This window comes from Pteropus medius, unplaced genomic scaffold, assembly GCF_902729225.1.
Source record: "Pteropus medius unplaced genomic scaffold, Ma_sr-lr_union100, whole genome shotgun sequence".
Taxonomy (NCBI): Eukaryota; Metazoa; Chordata; class Mammalia; order Chiroptera; family Pteropodidae; genus Pteropus; species Pteropus medius.
In genome coordinates this window covers 48,124,563-48,145,588 of record NW_024349800.1, presented here as the reverse complement: position 1 = coordinate 48,145,588, position 21,026 = coordinate 48,124,563, and the positions used below count along the sequence as shown (strand labels likewise).

General features: G+C 51.6%; 1 protein-coding gene across 1 annotated transcript in view; it reads right to left on the bottom strand.

Annotated features, from left to right (window-relative positions):
• ALK (ALK receptor tyrosine kinase) overlaps positions 1 to 21,026 on the bottom strand; it is a 616,833-nt gene that overhangs the window by 17,594 nt on the left and 578,213 nt on the right. The window contains 11 exon segments of the mRNA XM_039887489.1: positions 3,653 to 3,782; positions 5,195 to 5,259; positions 5,372 to 5,462; positions 6,170 to 6,356; positions 8,499 to 8,603; positions 9,565 to 9,717; positions 10,228 to 10,326; positions 11,511 to 11,576; positions 11,579 to 11,710; positions 14,301 to 14,445; positions 15,164 to 15,295. Of these exon segments, the coding sequence (XP_039743423.1) occupies positions 3,653 to 3,782; positions 5,195 to 5,259; positions 5,372 to 5,462; positions 6,170 to 6,356; positions 8,499 to 8,603; positions 9,565 to 9,717; positions 10,228 to 10,326; positions 11,511 to 11,576; positions 11,579 to 11,710; positions 14,301 to 14,445; positions 15,164 to 15,295 (1,305 nt within the window).

Here is a 21,026-nt window from a genome sequence, read left to right as displayed (position 1 = left end):
TCTAAAATCTGTTTGACCACAGAATTCTTTAGAGCATGTGTGTGAGTCTGGAGTACCTCAGGGTGCTGGTGTTCCTTTTGGGGACACTGTTTAGACTAATATCCTAGTTTTACAGGTGAGATCCAAGTCCAGTGAAGTGGAATGATTTCTTTGGTCACAGCTTCCCAGGGGCTATTCCCAAAGGATTATAAAAGACAATAAAATTGATATCTATTCCTTCCTTAGGGAGCTTCTCCTGAGCAATTTGGAGATGAAGAATCACAGGACATGGGGTAGGAACTGTTTCACCAAGCGAAAAATAGAATAGTGATATATTTTAAAATCAATGCATATAAGAGCGAGAGGGAAAGATGAAAGGAAGAAGCAAATGCAGACAGGGAATACAAAATACAAAAAGCAGCAAAAATCCATTTTGACAAGTGATGAGAAGTTAATGCTGCTGGGGTCCTCATATATTCTGGCTCCTGACGTGGCTGACTTTTCGGTGGCACCAAAGGCCCCTTCACGCATTTGGAGCCAGCATTGGTATTGCAACATCAGTGCCAAAGACCTACACCTGAGCATTAGTTCAACTCAGAGGTTCTCACCTGTACATCGTGACTTCTGGGATAAAAAGAGCCACCTGTGTACTGAGCATGTCTTCTAGAGCCGTCACCTACAGGCATTACCATGTTCCAAATAGATACAGACACTGTTGTGGGTAATAATTGCCATGAATAAAGAGATTACTGACTTTTTAACTGGCATTTATCATTATTGAATCGACAGATACTAAAAGACAGCTATTAGCCTACATCTGGCATATATTAAACCTTCAACAAATATTTGTTGAGTAAAGATAGGATCTGCAAAAAAATTTTTTTGACATTTAAAGGGACCTTCCTTCTCAAAGAGGTGGGATCCTGGGACCAGGTGATATTGTCATCGGTACCCATGAATTTCATTTCCATGACAGACATGGTTAGCCCGAGCCTCCATGTCTGTCTACCTCACCTGTATATCTGTTTGGTCACTGCATGTCCGTACACATGCTCTCTGAAGCCAGAGCCTCTTAGACCATCCTTGAGGTCCTTAGATCCTGAGATTCTAAAGAACCACTGAGTCCCAGGGAGGGTAGGAAGTAAGGACAGAGACCTCGTCTGATTCTGAGGGCCCACACGAGGGCTGCGCACAGTAGGTCATCAGGCAGGCCCTGAGAGTCTCGGGGGTGCACAAACAAATGAACAGGGTGGAATTCAGGCCTTTGAATCCAGTGAGTTCCACAGCCTGGAGGCACAGCTCTACCCACCCTGTCATCGGTGCGTGCATTTCTCCAGCCCTGATGGTCATTAGCCAGTCCCTCCCCTTTTCATGAAGTGCAGGATTTACTGGTATTAGCCCCTCTGTTGACTCTAAATCACATTCCTTTCTCAAAGTCAACCTGATCCCCACCTTACTAAGCTGGATTGTGTGGCTCTCAGAAGCCACAGGACATCTGGCTAATCTAAACCCTCCAGGGAAGCTGCTCCACAAACACATTTGCCTGGGGTCACAATGGAGGGCTGCAATTGGACATTTTATAATCACCTCTCATGGGCAGGTATCTCAGGAAGGACCAGCTCACCTGGGAGGGTGGGTGTATTATGGGAGGTGAGGAGAAGGATGACTGGGGTGCTGCGAGGCTTGGGGGCATGGTTGGCAAGGAGGGCCACATGGAGCAAGAGTGGGGTCGAACATTAAACGGTGGATTTGGTTGGCGGAATCCTGACCCTTAGAAGGGGCTCCTCCAAGGGAGTCGGCCATGCTCTGCTTGTGGGCGTCATCCGGGCAGTACCTGCTGTTATCGAGGTCAGAACTTGGTAGCTGGCTCCTGCTCTGAGCCTCCTTAGAGTGGCACTGGGGGTGGAAGCCTGGGGGAGGTACCAGTGATCTGCCTTTCCTTGCTGGTGCTTTGTTTTTTGGGACAATATTTAAGTCATCTTTCATTGAAGGGGAGAGAAGCCTCACTCCACACCCTTACCCCAGCTTCTGCCACCGAGAGCCTTGGATGTGCCAAGTGATGGGTTTACTGGGAGGTCTCTCCTTTGCATGCACAATACTTTCTTTTCCTTGAGCCTCAGGAATGTCCAGAGGGAAAACCAGCTTTACCTCTTCCCCTGTGTCCCCCATTTGACCTCTTCCTGAAGCACTGCTAAGAATCTCAGGGCACAAGGGCTGAAGGCTCTATATTGATGGGTGGTGGTGGGAAAGCCATCGAGGCTGGTGCCCAGACACTGGCAGAGATGCCTGTATGGCTGGCAGTGTTGGGCCCTTAATGACCCACCCTCACCTTGGCACTCCATGGCTTCCCAAAGAGGATCACTGGGATAAATGGCACAAAAGGTTGGAAAAAGCAGTGAATCAGGAGTCACAAGTCCTGAGTTTGGTCCCAAATCTTTTACTTTCTGTGTGGCCTTGGCGAATCGCACCTCTCTGAGGCACAATTTTCTGTAAAGGAGGGTGACATCTGTGTTATTTAGTTCATAGAGTGGTTTTGAGAGATGTGAAAGCTATGAGGAGGACAATAATCATGCTGATGAGGATTATTACGAAATGGATTAGTCTTTTACCCCTACATCCTCCTACCAGGTGTGCTCAGGTGCACACGCACTCATCTTTTCAAGGAGTTAGACGAGATATGCCAAGATGGGTCACTCAAGGACGGGAATAGTATGGAGGCTCCTAAGGCTAAGATATTCTAAACTGAGTCTGACTGGAGGTGGGATTGGAGCAGATGGGCCCTTTCAGAGTTTCTGCTGCCACTTTGAACCCCTGAGAGCAGAGTGTTCAGTTCCGGGTTTTCTGTAGTGAGGTGACTGGCAGTCTTCCTCTGGTTTCCTGGGGTTGGGAAGGGTGCAAGTCTTCCCTGTGGTCCTTATGGTCCAGCAGCCACTCCAGGAAGCCAGGTCCTAACTGAGGCTCTGCTCTGCTCCAGTTCCTGGTGCCCAGGGCCTCCTGAAGACCCCATCAGTGACCAGAGTGGGCAGCTAGCTGGACTCTATAATTTAGAACCACCTCTGAGATGTTCCAGTCCAACCTTCAGACTTTGCACTGCAGACACAGAGGTAATTAGATTGGGTGGTCTGCCCTAAGCCTCATGGTTGTCTAATGGCCAAGCAGGGCTGGGATGTGGCATTCCTGGGACTAGCTAGGTCTCTTCCCTCTCCTCAGCTCTAGCCTCTTAATCATAACAAACATGCTGCACCCTCCTAAATATTTCAACACTTTATTTAGATAGTAAAAGTGCAAGGTCAGGGTGTCACTGTTTGAGAGATGACAGCGGTTTTCAGAATGAGCAGGTGTAGACTGACCTGCCCCAGGTCAGCTGGTTGAGACAGTGACCTGGCTGGCGTGAACATCCCTCACCGTGCTTGTCCCTAGTTTGGTTTCCATAATCGTCAGGCCATAAAAATGGATTCAGGCAGGAGCGTCCATTGCACAAGCCTTGCACGAGCTCCCAGGGCTGTGGTCCACCGTTTGTTCATTCTCCCCCAGCCACCCCCTAGGTGCAAACCCAGGGCCTAACTCCTTTAATCACACTGAGTAGTTGCTGCCCCAGCTGTCCGCTCTTGCTCCTTCCACCCCCTGCTCTGTTCCCTGGCAAAGCACTGGGGAAAGACTGATTCTCACTCACCGGGCGAGGGCGGGTCTCCCGGAGGAAGGACTTGAGGTCTCCTCCCGCCATGAGCTCCAGCAGGATAAATCGGGGCAGGGCCTGCAAACTCACTCCAATACAGCGCACGATGTTCTGGTGGTTGAATTTGCTGCAGAGCAGAGAGGAGTAACCAAATTTAACTGAGCCGAATCTGGCAAAATCTTAAGTGCAGAAAGCAGGATACAAAGCTATGTTTTCAGCAGCCACATTATGTAAATGCGTTCCGTAAGTGAGGGTAGCAGGGGTTCCGTGCTGAGCCTAAGCTGAGAATTGTCTCGGCACTGAGCGGGTGGAAGAATCGGGGGGCAGGTCTGGCAGTTCAGTCTGCACGAGCGTATTAGGGTGGAGGTGGGAGGATGCCGCACAGGCGCTTGGGTGAGGAAGTGGGGCGGGGACCCGGGGAGCTCTTTCTCGGAGACCCGTGCATGGACTGCTTGCTAGGATTCACTTCCGAGTCCTCTGAGGCAGGCCTCCTGCAGAAGGTGGAGAAACTGCTTCCACAAGGGACTGTGTGAGACCTGCTCGATGACCTTGTATGAACGAGACCAAGGAACAGGGGCATGTGGATCCCATTGGGGATTCTTCCTGGAGGCCCTGGGATTTGGGTTCTCTTGTTACCGTGGTCCTAGTAAGACACACAGGACAATGGGGCCAGGGAATGCCACACAGGTACACACACATGCAGAGTTAAAAGGCTGGGTGACTAGACGCTGAAACGAAATGGCGGTTATCGCCAAGTAGTATGACTGAGTGAAACAGGTCTCCATATAATTTAGTTTCCAAGTTTTATTCAATAATCATGTATAATCAGAAAATAAGTTATTTTTAAAGCAAGGTACAGGGCCAGCCGTTTGTCTTCCTGTGGCTTCAGACCCCACAGGCACATCGCACTCGCTGTTCTGCCTTCATTCTCTCTGCCAGTTCCATCAACAGAAGACCACAGTCCGCTCCAACCTATCAGGATGTTTGAGGCTCCCTAGTGCAACAGGAGGCCACAAACTAGGCCAGATATCAAGGTCAAACTCCTGTATCCCTCTCAGAGCTATCTGCCATCAGAGTCCCAGACACTGAGATTCCCAGCTGGGGACCTCAGAGCCACAAGGTAAAGGGTGCAGGCCAGCTGTGCGGACCAGGGTGGGGTGGCCTTCCAGCAGGTTAGGGACACATTTTCTTTACATGAGATCTGAGAGCTGCGATTGCCAGAAGAATTACCTGGAGGGAGATTCTATCTTCTCCTGTCAAAAACTAGCATGCTCTGTTTCTTAAGGGAAAAAGAATGAATGGATGACACAGGGATGCTAGCTGAAGGCAGAGTGAGATCAATCGGATTATTAGGCCACGGATATTGTATTTTTTCTGAGGCAACCATCTGGGGCTTTCTACTCTGGTAAGACGTGCTTAGTATTTAGGGGAGTCCCATGCTGGAGAGGGAGAGGCATGCTGGAGGATGTCTCCCCCAGAGACATGTCTTCTAGAAACATCTCCATGTGGGGAGGTGGGGGTGTCCCTCTGTGACATTACCTGATGATCAGGGCTTCCATGAGGAAATCCAGTTCGTCCTGTTCGGAACACACTTCAGGCAGTGTCTGGGCACAGAGGAGAGAAGGCTTTAGCAGCAGGAGTAAGAGACTGTCAGCAGCAAGCATGGCCTGCAGAGACTGCTGGCCGAGGTCAGGCCCTTGAGGGAGCCCCTCTTACCTTTACAGCCACTTGCAAGGGGCTTGGGTCGTTGGGCATTCCAGACACCTGACCTTCGTAGACCTCCCCAAATGCACCATGGCCCAGACCCCTGTGCAAAAGAGAAGGCAAGATGAAGCAGAGGCAGGCAGGCCATGAGAAGGAGGCCGGATGCCCACAAGAGGCAGGAGACATACGCACACTCAAGAGTCACCCCCTCAAAGTGGCTTTGCAACTCAATGCTGGGCCTCCATTGCTTGATCTGAAAACTGGCAAGAGATGTTCCGGCCAGGGATTCGTGATGATAGTTGAACGTTCTTTCCATGAAGACTTGAGTCTCTGATATTTGCCAGGGACAGAGAAGTGAATAAGACCTGGCCCTTGCCTGTGAGAGGCTTGCTCTCCCCTGGGGAGAGAGGGACAGATCGCTTGCAGGCACTTCTGTGAAGTGTGCTCAGCGAGTGACAGACAATGCACATAGTGCACTGGGAGCTCGGAGGAGGGGAGGGGGGACACTTTGCTCCACCAGGAGGAAGGAGGGGCCAGGAAGGCTCAGGGAGGGGACATCTGAGTGGATTTTGAGGAGAGTCCAGGTTCCTCCCATCTAGTCCTCCTCTCACTGTACAAATCTCGTGAATACACAGGGCACTGAATATGCCCCAAATGGCCTTGAATATTAAATCTCCTCCCCTTGGGAGGGCTGGGGGTGGTTTTGAGGTGGCTCTGCTGGCCTCCTGTGGCCAGAGGAACCCATGGTGCTGAGATGACATCTAGGCCCCCAGAAGACCTCTTTCTCTGAAGGATGGCAGGGCCACTGACCGGAGGAGGGTGATGTTTCTCCGTGGCACCTCCTTCAGGTCACTGATGGAGGAGGTCTTGCCAGCAAAGCAGTAGTTGGGGTTGTAGTCAGTCATGATGGTCGAGGTGCGGAGCTTGCTCAGCTTGTACTCAGGACTCTGCAGTTCCATCTGCATGGCTTGCAGCTCCTGGTGCTTCCGCCGGTACACTACAGACGGAGGTCAACCTCAGTGTGAACTGGACAAAGCAGCCCGGCCCTCGAAGCCCACCCAGCAAAGGCCACCTCCTCTAGGAAGCCTTCCTGGATCTCCATCTCCTCCTCTGAGATCTAAATCTTTTCATCACACTTAGTAATACTAACAAAATGATTATAGGTATAAAAGTGTCCTTTTAATTGAAAGATTATTTGAAGTAAATGGAAAGCTGAAAATCATATAAATGAAAAAGATTTTACTGTATCATCTAAGGGCAGAGACACATTAGTTTGGGTTCCCCCGAGAAGCAGATTCAAGACAGGACTGAATGTGCAAGGATTGCATCACATAGCTACGGGAGGAAGCAGGGAGGGAGCCCGGGAAGGCTGGGAGGACATCCGACTGTGTTGACAGTCTGGCACCGCATGTGGGAGAGAGCCACGGAAGGCTGAATGACAGATCGCCATGCGGTTTAAAGAAGTTCCAGCAAGGCTGTCGGGAAGTCCTGGAGCCGAAGGTGGCCATCAGAGGAGTCCCACGTCTCCCAGGAGCAGGCCTGCCTTGGTATCTGCAATGCCCAGTCTTCGGGAGGGGCAAACACAGCAATGGATTTGAGAGAAGCTGGGGTTCTTGGTCACTTATGCTTCCTATATAGTTCAGCAGTCTCCAACCTTTTGGGCACCAGGGACTGGTGCTCCTGTGAGAATCTAACGCCTGATGATCTGAGGTGGAGCTGAGGCTGTGACGCTAGCGCTTAGGGAGCGGCTGCAAATACAGATGAAGCTTTGCTGGCGTGCCTGCCACCCACCTCCTGCTGTGCAGCCTGGTTCCTAACAGGCCACGGACTAGTACCAGTCCTTGGCCCAGGGGTTGGGGACCCTTGCTGTAGTTGGCGAACTGTCAGGCCACACAGCTGGAGAGCTGCCACAGACTGAGTAAGTCTCTAAACTGGCGTCTAAACAGGTTCCTGAGTACCTGCGTTCTAGTTCCACCTTTGTAATTTACAAGATGAGTGACACGGACCAGATCATGTGACCTCTTTAGACCTGTCCCCTTCTCTGTAAGCGGAAAAAGTAACTCCTGCCCTGTCCCCTAAGCCCCCCACTCCCTACCACCTAAGGTTGTCATAATAAAATGAATTCACCAACATAAAATGGTTGTGAAAAATTCTAAAGAACTTTACCAGTGCAAGGGGTCATTATCACTGTCATTATACATGTGAGAATGTTCTGTGGGTAAACCCCGTGGGAGGCAACACGAAATTGTGATTCACAGGGTAGATTCTGCCTTTAAAGCACGCTCCCCCTCCCACCCCCCACCTTACTGGCCAGGGCAAGCGAGTCGACTGTTTTGCGCTCTGTCCCCTCCCTCTAGGAGATGCATTACCTGTGATCACAGGGTTATTGGAGGATTTAGTGGACCAAAATGTATAAATCGCCCAGCATCTCTTAAGTGCAACAACCGTTAGCTCTTATCATCCTGTCCCTTTGAAGGGACACACTGCCATCTCCCTGGCCACTCCCAGAGGCTCTCATTCCCCAGGGAGCTGGTCTGGAAAGGTTGCCCGGAGCTGTCTTTCCCTCTGCCTTCCATCATGTTCCTGCCTGCCTGCTCTGGGATCCACGTCCAGCAGGAGCCTGGCTGGATCATGCTGAGCCCTGTGCAACCTGCAGATCAGCTCAGTTTGGCTCACAGGACCAACAGGAAACACTCAGAAACCAACTTCGCATTTCCTGCTTGGTGTGGGGAAGTGGGGGCTGAAGGTGTTACACAGGGAGTGAGCCCAAGGAAGAGAAGTGCCTGCGGAAGCCCATATCTGATAGGAGCTGGAAGTGACATCCAAGGATGAGGATGTGAGGGTGAGCTTGAGCTATGGTGCCCACCTCTGTGAAGTGCCCCCCACCCCTCTCCGCCCCTCGAGCAGCCAGGAGCTTATGTATGGGGCTGAGGTTTAGAATCAGGGGCTCCTGGGGGACCACAGCTGTGCCGAAGGCTGGAAGGAGGGGGGCTTCTGTTTTGGCTTGGTCTGGGCTGCCCCAATCACCACCCACGCAGTGACACCTCGGTGTCCGTGGCACAGGCTGAGATGCCGTCCCGTTCTGCCAAATCTGCCTTCCCTGCCTCCCTTCGGAAGCCCAGGGCTCTGGCACACTCACCGATCATGATGCCAGAGAATGCCAGGATGAGGGCGGCCACGAGAGCAGAGGTCACGACGGAGAGGATCAGAGAGAGTGGCAGGTGGGGCTCTGGGGTGGGTGACACTGGAAGACAGGTCCCCACAGGGCACCAATAACCACATTGATTCTCCTTCGAGCTGGCACCAAGTCAGAAATACCCTCCCCGGCCAGGATAAAAACCGCCCACTCCTCCTCATCCGCTTTCCTTTGCAGAGGACCAGGGGCGTGAAGTAGGTTTTTTCTGGTTTTACAGCTTTCACCAGTAGCTTTGGGGTGGAGGGACCATGTAACAAGGCTATATGTCAAATTCTGGACCATTGATCCAAAACATCAACTACACAATGACTGGACGAAGATGAAAGGTGAACCAACAATGGCTTGTAGAAGAGATTCAGGGACCCTAGGTGACAAAGAACTCAATACAACCTGACAATAGAGTGTGCCCCCAAGAGCACTGGGCACAGAGCAAGGGAGGCTCCCAGGTGCCATGCTGGCACAAGCCACACTGTGGTATTGTGCCTGGTCCCAGACGCTCCATTTCGAAAGGGACATTGACAACTAAAACACCTGCAGACGTGGGGCAGCAGGATGGAAGGGAGACATAAAACTGTGTCCTGTGTGAATGGATCGAGCTACAAGGGTTTTAATATGGAGAAGACTCGCAGGATGAGGACATACTTGAAAGTCTGCGGCCAGTAGGCGACCAACGAGTGGAAGCTGAAAGGAACAGTGGAAGATTTGGAAGCCAAATCTGCGTGCCTTGGGGGCGTTGCGGTTCCTGGCACTGGGGGTGTCCCAGCAGAGACAGGATGTCCCTAGGTGAGGATGTGAAGGTTCGCGCCCTGGGTTGGGGGTAGGACTAGATTTAAGACCCTTTCGTGAGCCATGACCCGCCTTTCGCATTCAGGTCTCTCTGCCTAGTGTTCAGGGGGCAGATCGAGGCGGGTCAGGAAGTTTACAAAACTGCGTCAGCTGTCAGCCGTGTCCCAGAATCACAGAAACCAGCCGTGGCCCAAGCAGTGGGCCCCCATCCTCCACCCCTTACCGATGCAGGAGACACCGTCCTCAGCCAGCACTGTCCCGTGGTCACAGAAGCAGATGACCTTGTGGCTCTCAGGGTCCATGTGACACTCATCTACCTCACAGTGGCTGCAGTTCAGGTAATGCTTAATATTCACTTCCCCATGGCCTTCCATCACTGGTGACAAGGAGGAAAGGTTAACCTCGGGCTGAGCCTGCGAAGACTGACCTGCACCCCGTCCCCAGCCTCTGTGCTTTATCTCTAGCTGGTCAGTGCAGGTGCTCCAGTCCCTGTTCCTCCGTCCCACTGCCACCGAAGCACCGTTCTGTGCAAGGAAGCCCCCGGTGCATCTGGTGAGTGGCGCTCAGGCAGAGGACACGTGGGTGCTTTTATGTAGGTGGGTGGGAGGGTCCACACGTCTGATCTTTAGGTTGGCTGGTCCAAGTACAGGGCCTGTTACTGCTACATTTTCTAGAACCAGCATAGCATGCCTGGTAGTCAGTCTGCTGCCTCTGTGTCCTTATGGGACCACAGGTTCTGACTTCTAGAAAATTTGATGAGATGAGCACCAGGCAGCCTTGCCTGCAGAAGACCCATGACTTTGTATCCTGGACTCATGTCAGCAGCCCTGAGGTTTTAGCAGAACTGGTGTAAGGAAGTTGGTTTTGCACCTGGCAGAGGGTGTACCTTTTAAAGCCGGGGTGTACAGGATGCCCAGCGGACTGATGAAGGACACCCCATCCTCCCCGTCCATCTCGGGGTCATTATTTGAGGCTGCATTGCCGCCTATGGCAAACCAGAGAAGAGTTTAACGCAGCGAGGTGGGTGCCCAAGTCTCAACACACACGTGCATCAGCGGGTCATGCAGCGGGGCCAGTGAGGAGCCTGGGGGCGGGCGATGGGGAGGGAAGGGAGGCTCAGGGCACAGGGGCTGCTCTTGGGGCTTGGCTCAGTAGATACTGGGGGTGGGGGCCACTTTCCCCTCCCAGCCAGCTCCTGCTAGGGAGTCCCCATTGTACTAGGGCCCCGTAGGAAGCAGTCCTGGTGAGCAAGAGCTGGAAAAGTTCTGGTCTCCCAGGCTGGGTTAGCCCCTTAGTGGCTCTTCCAGGACTGGCAGGGCAGTAGCACTGAGGAGTTGCTCTCCAGTGCCACTGGTCAGGGCTGGGGCACGGTGGAGAAGGGTCCCTGTGCCTTTAGGCTCCTGTCCCTCCATTCAGCTGGGGCTGGGTTATCTCTGGGCTCCCCCCTCGGGCTCCTCCCACCCACCCAGGGCTTGGGACAGAAGAGCATCTGGTTAACACAAGCATCTTACACAGCATAAAGCAAAACACAGATATAACATCACAGCACATGCATGCATCACGTCCTAATCTGTGGGGACAGTGGAGCGAACATTTCCCAGCCTCCCAGCTTCAGAAGGCTCTTCTGCTCTGCTCCAAGCCCAGAGGAGAGCTGAGGCCAGTGGCCAGCTGCTTGCTGAGGGGCTGAGCAGGGGCTCCCCGTAGCTGCCCTCAGGAGTAATGCCCGTCACCATGAAGAAGGTGCCGTTCTGGAGCTGGGGGGCTGAGGCAGGGAAGGGAGAGTGAGGATTCCTTGGGGCTAGAAGCCAGGCTCTTAGGGAGCAAGGACATGGGCCAGGCCACCAAAAGGGAGGCACAGGATTGAGAGGGGTTCTCATGCCAATGTATCCTTGGGGCAGTTCAGAGAATAGCCCAGGAAGCCAAAGCCTCTTTACTGTCGGCTTTGGGGGTGATCAAGAATCACACGGATCTTGATGCTGTCACAACTGAAGCCTCGAGGCAGAATGGTGGCTCGAAAGCCAACACCCTGCCTCTGGCTGGTCCCGCGGCTGAGAGGAAGGCGTGCATGGTTACATCACAGTCCATACTTGGGGCGGCCAGGGGAGGGCAAGCGAGGGCAGGGGAACGGGCAGGGAGGGGAGGTGCCTAGGACTAAGAGGAGGAGGACACCAACACGAATCATCTTTACTCATTCCTCCCTCTCTCCTCCACCTGAGGAGCACCCCCCGCCACCCCTCCCAAACCCCCTCTTGTCTCCCACCCCCACTTCTTCATGGCCTGGGGGCAGGAAAGTCCTCCGGTGGCACCCTCCAGCAAAGATTTTCCAGACCAGAGCAAGGAAGTGTTATCATTCCAGCCACCTCCACCACCTGCAGGAAGAAACAGGGATACGCCTAAGTGAGAATGCTGGCTAAGGAAGCAGGATGAGGTGCATGCTGAGGGGTGCTTGCTCAAGCTCCAGAGTCCGGGGGCCCCATCTTTCGTGGTGCCTGGGGGCTACAGAATTCACAGCTGGAAAACCAGGAGCGTGCCCTTTGTCCTGGGAGACAGCTGCTTTAGCCACAGCCATGTATGCACATCAGGTGGGAGCGCACCTCATACCATTGCTTCTCAGGCATCTGGCTCAAAAGCCATGAGTGTGCTTGGCTTTTGGGGGTAGGTAGGGGTACAAGAAGCATGACAATTAAACTTGTTCCTCTGCCTTCTCTCCACGCCCACCAACTCCTGGAGTGCTGGGCCTTCATTTCATTAATTGCTTCCCATCCCAGCCAGAAACAGGACCCACCAGTCCTTGGGCAGCCAGCTGTCAAAACTCTGCCAAGGTCACTGCAGACATGCTCCTTGCAAGAGTCCTGGACTAGGCACCAAATATCCTAATGGGCTTTATTGTTTACTGGGCAAGACTGCCGTATTCTGAGCCTGTCACTTGGGGGATAATAAGACTTGCCTGATGGGGTTGATGTTCAGATCACAAGAGATAGTGAGTGTGTGAAATGCTTCATGAACCACCAAATGTAGGGCTGACCGGGCATTTGAGAGGCACAGTGTACGTGTGCAGAAGGCCTCACACTCTGAGGCTCAGGTGGTGTCTCATCTGCCTGCTTCTAAGGGTCTGCTCCAAGGTCAGGAGCAGAGAAGGTGGTGGTGCGCTGGGGCAGGGCGGGGGTGATACCCTGGTGACAGTAGCAACCACTGGAGCTGTGCATCCCAACATCTGGGGCAACTTTGAACTCTTGTGAAGTGCTATTTACGGAGCTGAGCTGGAACACAACTTAATTTTAAGGCCACAGGTTGACTGCAGTAAATCTTTCCTGTTAGCCCTTGAGATTCCAGGACCTTCTTTCCCCTAATATTGTTTTGTGTGACATTTCGACAGGCAGTCTACTTCGAAAGGTCCCAAAGCCCTTTCTCCTCCAGCAGGTTATGGATGGTGGGGACCTAGAGAAACAGCAGTGAGAAGGGCTGCTGGAATTGTCCCAGTTAACTGGCCTGGAAGGTTCTTCTAGACTCAGAGCGGGCAGCAGAGGGACTTCTAGGGATGTGTGTGTGGGGGGGCATGGAAGCTGCAGATAGAGATGACAATTGTGCTATAAAGAGGGAGCCAGACGTCAGACAATGAGACCCAAGTCAGGAACAAGTTTGGGTCTAGAGTGGAGACACGCAGAGATAAATCAAGGACCCCATGCAAGTCGTGGGGACCGTTTGTCAGCTTTGGAAGTTACGGGGGTGCTTAGGTTTCAAGTGGCTGGTTTCTCTTCTGACAGCCAGAAGGTGGGGTGTGGGGCTGTCATAATTGTTGCTGTCAGGTGGCAGAAGGCCCCTTGTGCAGTAGGGACCTGAAGTGGGTTCTGACAGCTTGCCATGGAGAGCTGTGTGCGTAGTAAATACATTAGGACAAGATGGGCCTGATACCATGTCTGCCCTCCCTCCCGTGGCCTGGATGGTCCCAGCTGAGGTGGTTTCTGACCCCCCAACTCCACCTTGCAGCCTTCAAGCAAATGTGTGGAAAAGAAGATAATGAACATAAGATAAAAATAAATCAACGACAATGTTTTACGAAATGGATTGAGTATGAAACAGTTTGGCCATGTTGAGAAAAAACATCCACTAACTTTCTATGAGCTCACTCTTTTGTAAAACGGGAATAAGAGTATCTTTCTGGAAAACTCTACAAGATTGGTTTGAAAAGCACATATACAATAGATGGGGACGTGCTTTGTGACATATTAAATCTGTAGGATGCAAGGGGTGCTATAAATATTGCTGGGGGTAATTCTTCACCGTGGACCCAGCAACCGTTTCTACTTTTTCTTCTATCCCTAGTCATCTCTCAATGACAGAGGACGTCTGAGCATCTGCTTTAATTCATCTCAAACCTTCAATGCCTTAAAATATCCTCCCTCAGTCTGATCGTGGAGAAAAGATAAAAGTGAATTGCATTTTCTCTTTAGAGATGGCTGATTTTGGAGGGATTAGAGCAGCCATATCTCCTTCAATGCCTGTGCCCTATTTGCGTGGCTGGTTCTCACTGATGAGCACAGAAAGCCCAGCCATGGAGGTTCCAGGAAGACTTTTCCAGTGAGTAGTTGTGTGAGCTGGCAGCGCGGGGCCTGCAGGTACGAGCCACCGGGGCCTGCCCAGATTTCTTCCATCTGCTCCCATTCAGTTGCATTTGGTAAAACCCAGGGAGGGCTGGGCTGGCTGGCCGAATGCTGCAGCCTGTTTCATTTTCTCAGCGACCTTTTGCAAGTCCAAATCTCACGTCAGCAAGGTGGTCTGCGGTGGCCAAAGATGCTGCCTGCCCTTCCTCCCTTGATGCTGGTAGCAATATAAGGGCTCCCAGCCTCTCAAGTACCAGTGACTAAGCCGCCCACAGGTGTGCGATGGCGCCCAGGCTGAGTGGGAGCTCTCACGGTCCCCGGGGATGTTCGGGGAGAGGGCAGGCTTGCAGCACTTTACCTGCGGCTCCGGAATTGCCGTTGAGCCCTAGAACCGAGGAGTTATTCTCCAGTCTCTCGGGGTGGAATGTGTCCGTCTTGGCCCCATAGGCCCGGCCACCACCACCGGCCGCGATGATCAGGGGCACGGGCACGCCATCTTTCATCTGGCCGGGGAGACATTTCAGAGGTTGAGAGACCGAGCTGGGCGTCTGCTCTGGAGACCCCTGAGCCCTGGTTTAAATGTTTACGAGTGTCTGAGTGCTGGGCGGTGGATGACATCTCGGGGGTCTGAAGGCTCTGAATTCATGGTACAACAGCCCTTCGACTCTCCCCGCCCCTCCCCGCAGCTCCTATAACAGGGCTCCATCAGAGGGGCGAAACCGCCAGTGGGGCTCCATCTCAGATGCCGCCTACACGACCCCTTTCCTGAAGTTTCGCAGACTAGCCTCGGTCTGTCTGCTCTCTCCTAGCTCTCCATTCTCAGGGGACTCTTGGCTCTGACACCCACAACCTCAGAATTAAGCCCTCGGCACCACCGACCCTGTAGGAGGGCCCAGCAGGAGGCCTTTGTCTTTAGTTTCTAGCCTGGCTGCGATGATGCCAGAAACATTCCCCTTAGGACAGAAGAGGGCTCAGCGGGACCTTCTGGGGCCCTGAGACGGGGATGGCCAAAGCCAGCGGGGTGAAGGTGGGCTGGCACACCAGCAAGAGAAGAGCCTGCCCAGTCTGGGACAGATGGGGAGCCCTATGTCACTCTGGGCCTCGGTTTCCACATTTTTAAATGGGGCTCAGAGCTGTTTTGTTCACAGGGCTGTTGTGAGGCTTCAACCCCATGGCCCACAGAGGTCACTGCCCTTGGGGAGCTGGCACAGCCGACCTCACCTTAAACACATAGGTGGCTCCGCCCCCGCCTCCGCCCCCTCCTGCCCACTCATGCACACTTCTGTTCATGCGGATCTCTTCTTCTATCACGTTGTTCTCGCCAATGCAGACTTTCTGGATCAATCGGTTCGTCTGTAGAAACAAAAAGCACCTCAGGTTCGTGCCCAAGGTTCTCTACTTTTCAGCAGATAGCTCTTCTGCGCTTAAAGACAGGGTCTGTCTCTCAAGTAGCCTACAGTTGAGTTGAAGAGACAAAAAATATACCCAGATCACTGTCACTCTGGGCAGTATTAGAGAAGGAAGACAAGGACAGCTCAGATAGAAAATGCATGGGAAGTTGGGGGAGGGAGAGTGAGCCTTTGGTGCTGACTGGCGATCTGGGAGGACTGCTTGCAGGAGGTGACATTTAATTGGTCCTTGAAGGATAGGGAGATTTTTAAAAAATTAAATTATAGTTGGAATACAATATTGTATTAGTTTCAGTTGTACATTACAGTGATTTGAGATTTATATACTTTGGGAAGTGATCACCATGTTAAGTCTAGTATCCATCTGTCACCATACAAAGTTATTACAATATCATTGACTATATTTCCTATGCTGTACATTACATTGAGAGATTTTAAACACATGAATTAGAGAAAGCCCGAGTATTCTAGGGGAGAGAGCCGCACTGACCTAGAGGATGAATGGGGTATTTGGAGAAAAAGCCAAGGAGTCTCTTTGGCTCAGAAAAGTCCTTCTTAGTACAGAGCTGGTCCAGGAGGACCTGTTAGGATCCTCTGGAGTCTGAAGAGGGGATGACAAGGCCCTAAGTGGAGAGACGGGGTTAGAGGGTGTGTAAGCAGAGGTGGGTAGAAAATTAAACTGGACAGTCGGATCACGGCAGGGGCCTTGGACATCATCTGAGAAGGAGCTGTACTTCACTCTCTAGGCAATGGGGAGCCAGTGAGGTTTTTTGGGAAGCTGCAGTTCTGATGCCCCATGGAAAGAGAAAAACTAGTAGGAGGCCAGAAACAGATTTTATTCCCAGCTCATCTTTGGGATAATCATTTCTTCATTTTGGACAACTCATTTCTCCCAGCTAATGTCCCGTTTCTTGCCTCCAGAAATCCCCTGGCCCAGCCCTAACTAGAGCTGTGTCTGCCATGGAGAACAGGGTGTGAACCCTGGAATCAGACAGATACCGCTGAATAGCTGTGCAGGAGGCACTCAGTCTCTTTGACCCACAAAGTGTATAATGGGAATGAAGACACCATAGGTTGTGTATAGTGCAGGATGCTGTCCAGGATAGTGTCTCTCATGTGTTAGGGACTGATAAACGGCTGCTGTTTTATTTGGATTCTCCTCTGGGCCCACCCATGGTCCTGACGTGAGCCTGGGGATGTGCTGGGAGTTCCTGGAATCCCTGAATAAAGAGGGAGTGCTTCAAGAAGAGCCACCTGCTTATCAGCCACAGTAGCTAAGATGAACTCTCCAAACATCGACCTGACCTCGGAGGAAAAAGACTTTTCTTTCACTTAATAAAAAAAAAAGCCCAATAAAGCATTAAATTTCCATCGAATGCTGCTGTGTAACCAGCCAGTGGACACAGCAATTTATCTTTAGCCACTCCTATGCTAAAGCGCTCAGGAGTGCCGGCAATGAGTACTTGAGAAATTTCCAGATAAATAGCTGAGATGCAATTTGTTTTATGACATTTTGGATTTAATGATGGAAATAATTTGATATTTTTTAGAGTGGATTTCGTGTGGGTGGGAGTCTGTGAATGGCTGGTGTAGAGCTGACATTTCTCCTTTGCGTGTGCAGTGTTATCCAGGGCTGGGGGTTGGGGGAGTTGGGGGAAAATGTTGCTGGAAGAAAACCCTGCTCAGCGCTGCTGGGAAGGGCATGAGATGCAAGTGGCATGGCGGCCGAGCCCGGGGCGGGCAACGGAAATGTGGGCTGTCAGCTGGACAGAGCAGAGCACAGAACACAGAGCCCAGTCTGGCTTCTGGACTGGCCCCACCAGATATTTGCTGGGCCACACTGGCTGAGGTGCCTCACTTCCCTGGACCTGCCTCCTCCTCTGTAAATGGGGGGCTGCCCGGTCTGAATCAGTGGTGCTAAGACGGTCCGTCCCCCCAGACCCTGCTCCTTTTCTTCCTCTCCTCTGCCTGGCCGCAGCGGGGTCTCCACCCCTCGGGGATACCCTCTTCTCGTGAATAGAAGTGAAGTTGCAGCTGTCTGGAGACTGCGGGAGTGGGAAGGAGGGAGCAGTCGGGTGGAGGATGACCTTCGTCCAGAGTCCAGGCTCCTGCCCGTCCCCCACTGCCCCTGCTAGGGTGTCTCTTTTAAATCCCACGTGTTGGGGGTGGGGTTACAATCAATCTTGCGTCTTGCTGATCCAGGCTGCGTCTTGCTGGACTCAGCGGCAGAAATTTGCTGGAGCTGATCACTTCACGCTATCATTTCTTCACCTGAACTTCAGGACCCCACACCCTCTTGTATTTCCTCCTATCTTCCTGGCTTCTCCTCCTCAGCCTCCTTTGCTGGTTCATCTTCTTTTCCCTGACCTCAAAATGTCAGGGGTCCCCAGGGGTCAGTCTTCGGTCTTTTCAATCTGCACTGCTCTCTAGGCGATCTCATCCTATCTCAAGACTTTACGCTGGGTTTTCCTGACTTTGCATTTCCACTCTAGGCCTCTCTCCTGCATCCTAGTGGCATATCTCCTGCAGTTTACTGGAAGTCCCCGCCTGCCTGTCTGCTCTACAACTCAGCATGTCTGACACTGAGCTCCTGATCTTGCCCCCAATTTGCTCCTTCCACAGCATTCCCCAGCTCAGGCGATGGCAGCTCACTCCCTCCAGCGGCTCAGGGACAATTCTTGGAGTCATCCTCGATCCTTTCATTTTCTAGGTCCCTTACCCAATCAACTATGACATCCTTTTGGATTTCACATTCCAAATATGCCCAGAATTCAACCATTTTTCATCACCTCTGCCGTTACTATCCTGGTCCAAGACACTATCATCTCCTGCTGGGATTAAAGCAAAAGTCACTAAATTCATTGCCCTGATGCTTCCCTTGGGCCCCTGTAGCCTGTTCTCTTTGCAGCAGGAGCGAGCCTGCAGATACCCAAACTGCATCGGGCCACTGTTCTCACTGTTGGGCTGAAAAATCGCCTTTGGCTTAAACATGACTTTACAATGGCCTGATCCGGTCCCCATCACCACTCACCCTGTCTCTCACCTACTCCTTCCACTCCACGCCAGGCATGTTCTCACCTCGGGACTTGGCTTCTGTCCTGCTGGAGTCCCCAGATATTTTTTGGTTCGGTCCCTCGCCTCTTTCGGGACTCTGCTCAGCTGTCAGTTTTTTGGTGGCTTCCCTCGACCGCCCTCTTTAAGACGGCAACCTGCCCCCAAACTCTGGCACATTCGACTCCACTTTAGTTCTATGCACCATGACACTTTCACTTTGGGACGTCCTGGTCAACTCATTAACTAATTAATGTCTATTTGTCTCTGTGCCCTGGAATGAATGTAAGCTCTTTGAAAGCAAAGGTATTTTTTCAGTTCGTGGATATATCTCAGGTTCCTAGAACAGTGACGGGCATATAGCAGGTATTCGCTAAATATTTGCTGAATACAGTTGAATGAACTGGGAACTGTTGGGCGTGGGTTCACCCCTCGCAGTATTTGCCTTGTGGGTGATGGTAGTGGTGAGATTTAACATTTAGATCAGTGGTTTTGCTCGCTTGGGGACATGTGGAAATGCTTGGATGCATTTTTGATTGTCATTACTGGGGAATGCTACTGGCATCTGGTTGGTAGAGGCCAGGAATGTTGCTAAACTGCCTACAGAGCTCAAGACAGCCTCCGCGGCAGCGTGCAGGACAGCCTCCGCCACAAAGAATTATCTGCTCCAAAATGTCAATAGTACTGATGCCAAGAAAGCCTGAGTCATGCCACCAGATGAGGCTAGGAAGGAACTGGAGAAGCAGGGGCTGAGGGGCGTGTGGGTGAGGTTTCCAGCAGCTGGAGCCCATTGTGGGCTTGGTGTGGCCAGGCACATGGGAAGAGTGACTCCAGAGACCCAGAGGTGTATTTGAACCAGCAAAGCTGACCAGTTCTGCAGTTTAACTCTTAAGAGTTCACTTCATCCTCTAGAGGATCCTCTCTAGACACCATTTTTCTGTCTACGGAGGACTGGAGATTGAGGTAGTGCCTGTAAACAGTCTCTCTTTCCCTCTCCCCATGGCTCCTGGGAATTGTGGTGTAGAGCAACGGGGAAGACCCATTCTTTCCCCCAAGCCCATGCTCTGCCTGGCCCTATCAGCAGAGGGGACTGCCCTCTGTCCCTGGCTGAAAATTGGCTCCTTGGAAACTCTCCCTGCACATCTACAAAGTTTGAGAGCAAGCAGGTTGATTAATGAAATGATAAAGTGCAGCAACCCAGAGTAACAAGCAGATTACAATTGAATTAAAAAAAAAAAAAAGGACGCGGTCCTGTGAAAAGACATAACTGATTACAATCCAATCAAGTAAAAGTCCCTTGCAAAAGTCAATGCAATCTTTCTGCTTAGATGAAAGAATTGCATTAGCACTCAATAAATTCCTGTGAAAATTACAGCAGCCTGTAATTTAATGACTTAATATATTATATCAGGTTGGAAATTCCTGATTATCGTTGCTAAATAAAAGTTGGAGTCCAGACATTGCACATGCACAAGGCGGCACCTGCTAAGCTTACTCCAGTTGCTTTACCTCATAAGGTGGTGGGGGAAGGGGAGGGTGCGCTTTGCTCCCAGCTTAGCACCTGGCTCTTGGGAGCCCTGAATGTATTTTGTGAGACTGCAGCCCTTGTTCCCGGATCTGTCCTCCGAGGCTACTCTTGGGTAATTTCCTAGAGAAGAGGCCCTGGCTCCTGGGCCCTGGAACCCAGCTCCCTGCTTTGGCCCTGTCCCAGGCAGAAGCTGTACTTCAAGTGAGGGTGAGGCCTCACCAAGAGAGAGATGCACCCTGCAGGGTGCTGAATTCCTGCCAGAACAGCCAGCACCCAAGGGCCTCTCCTCAACAAAGGCAACAGGCAAACAGGTGGGCGCTGAGACGTTGCATGGCTGCTGCTTTTTTAGTCTTCCCTTCCTCATTCTCCTGGTAATTTTAAACCATTATCAGCTTTCTTGACTCCTGCTGTTAGAGCTCTGCATGTTTGACAGCTGGACACCCCCGTGGGGTCAGAAATCAGAACAAACACAACATGCTGTCTCTGGGGCTGCAGAGACTGGCAGTCTGGCTTGTCAAGTGATGGGCTATAAATGGGAAAGGGAAAAAGGCCATACAAACCGAGGGCCCAAGTAAGCGCGGGGCACAGCAAAAACAGGAGCCAGAGTCCCTATTCTGTGCTGTGTCCCGAGTGACTTTAAACAAGTCCTTTTACCTCTGTGGTCTCCATTTTCTCTTCTCTAAAATGGGGGAAGTGGATTACATGATCTTCCAGCTCTGATCTACGCTTTAAATTTTAAAAAAAGTTTTAATCATACTAATATTAAATAATATATGAATGCATTGCTTTTGTAACCATATCAGACATTACTGATAAAGCACCCTCAACTCCAAACCCTTCCCCAGAAACAAACACCGTTATCTGTATTTTTTAGAACTTTTTCCATTCAATTATGGACACATATGTGCGTAAGAGCTGAATAAGAAATGTTTAACCTAGTATTTTCCTGTTTGTAATAATATGGCTAAAGGCAACAGTGCCCTAGGAAGAACATTTAGAAAGTGGCTCCAACTTGTACTTCTGCTGAGAGGAACAACCATTTGCCCATTCAAGTAGGAATCGGTTCTTCAGTTTTAAGAGTTACTCATGAAACCTG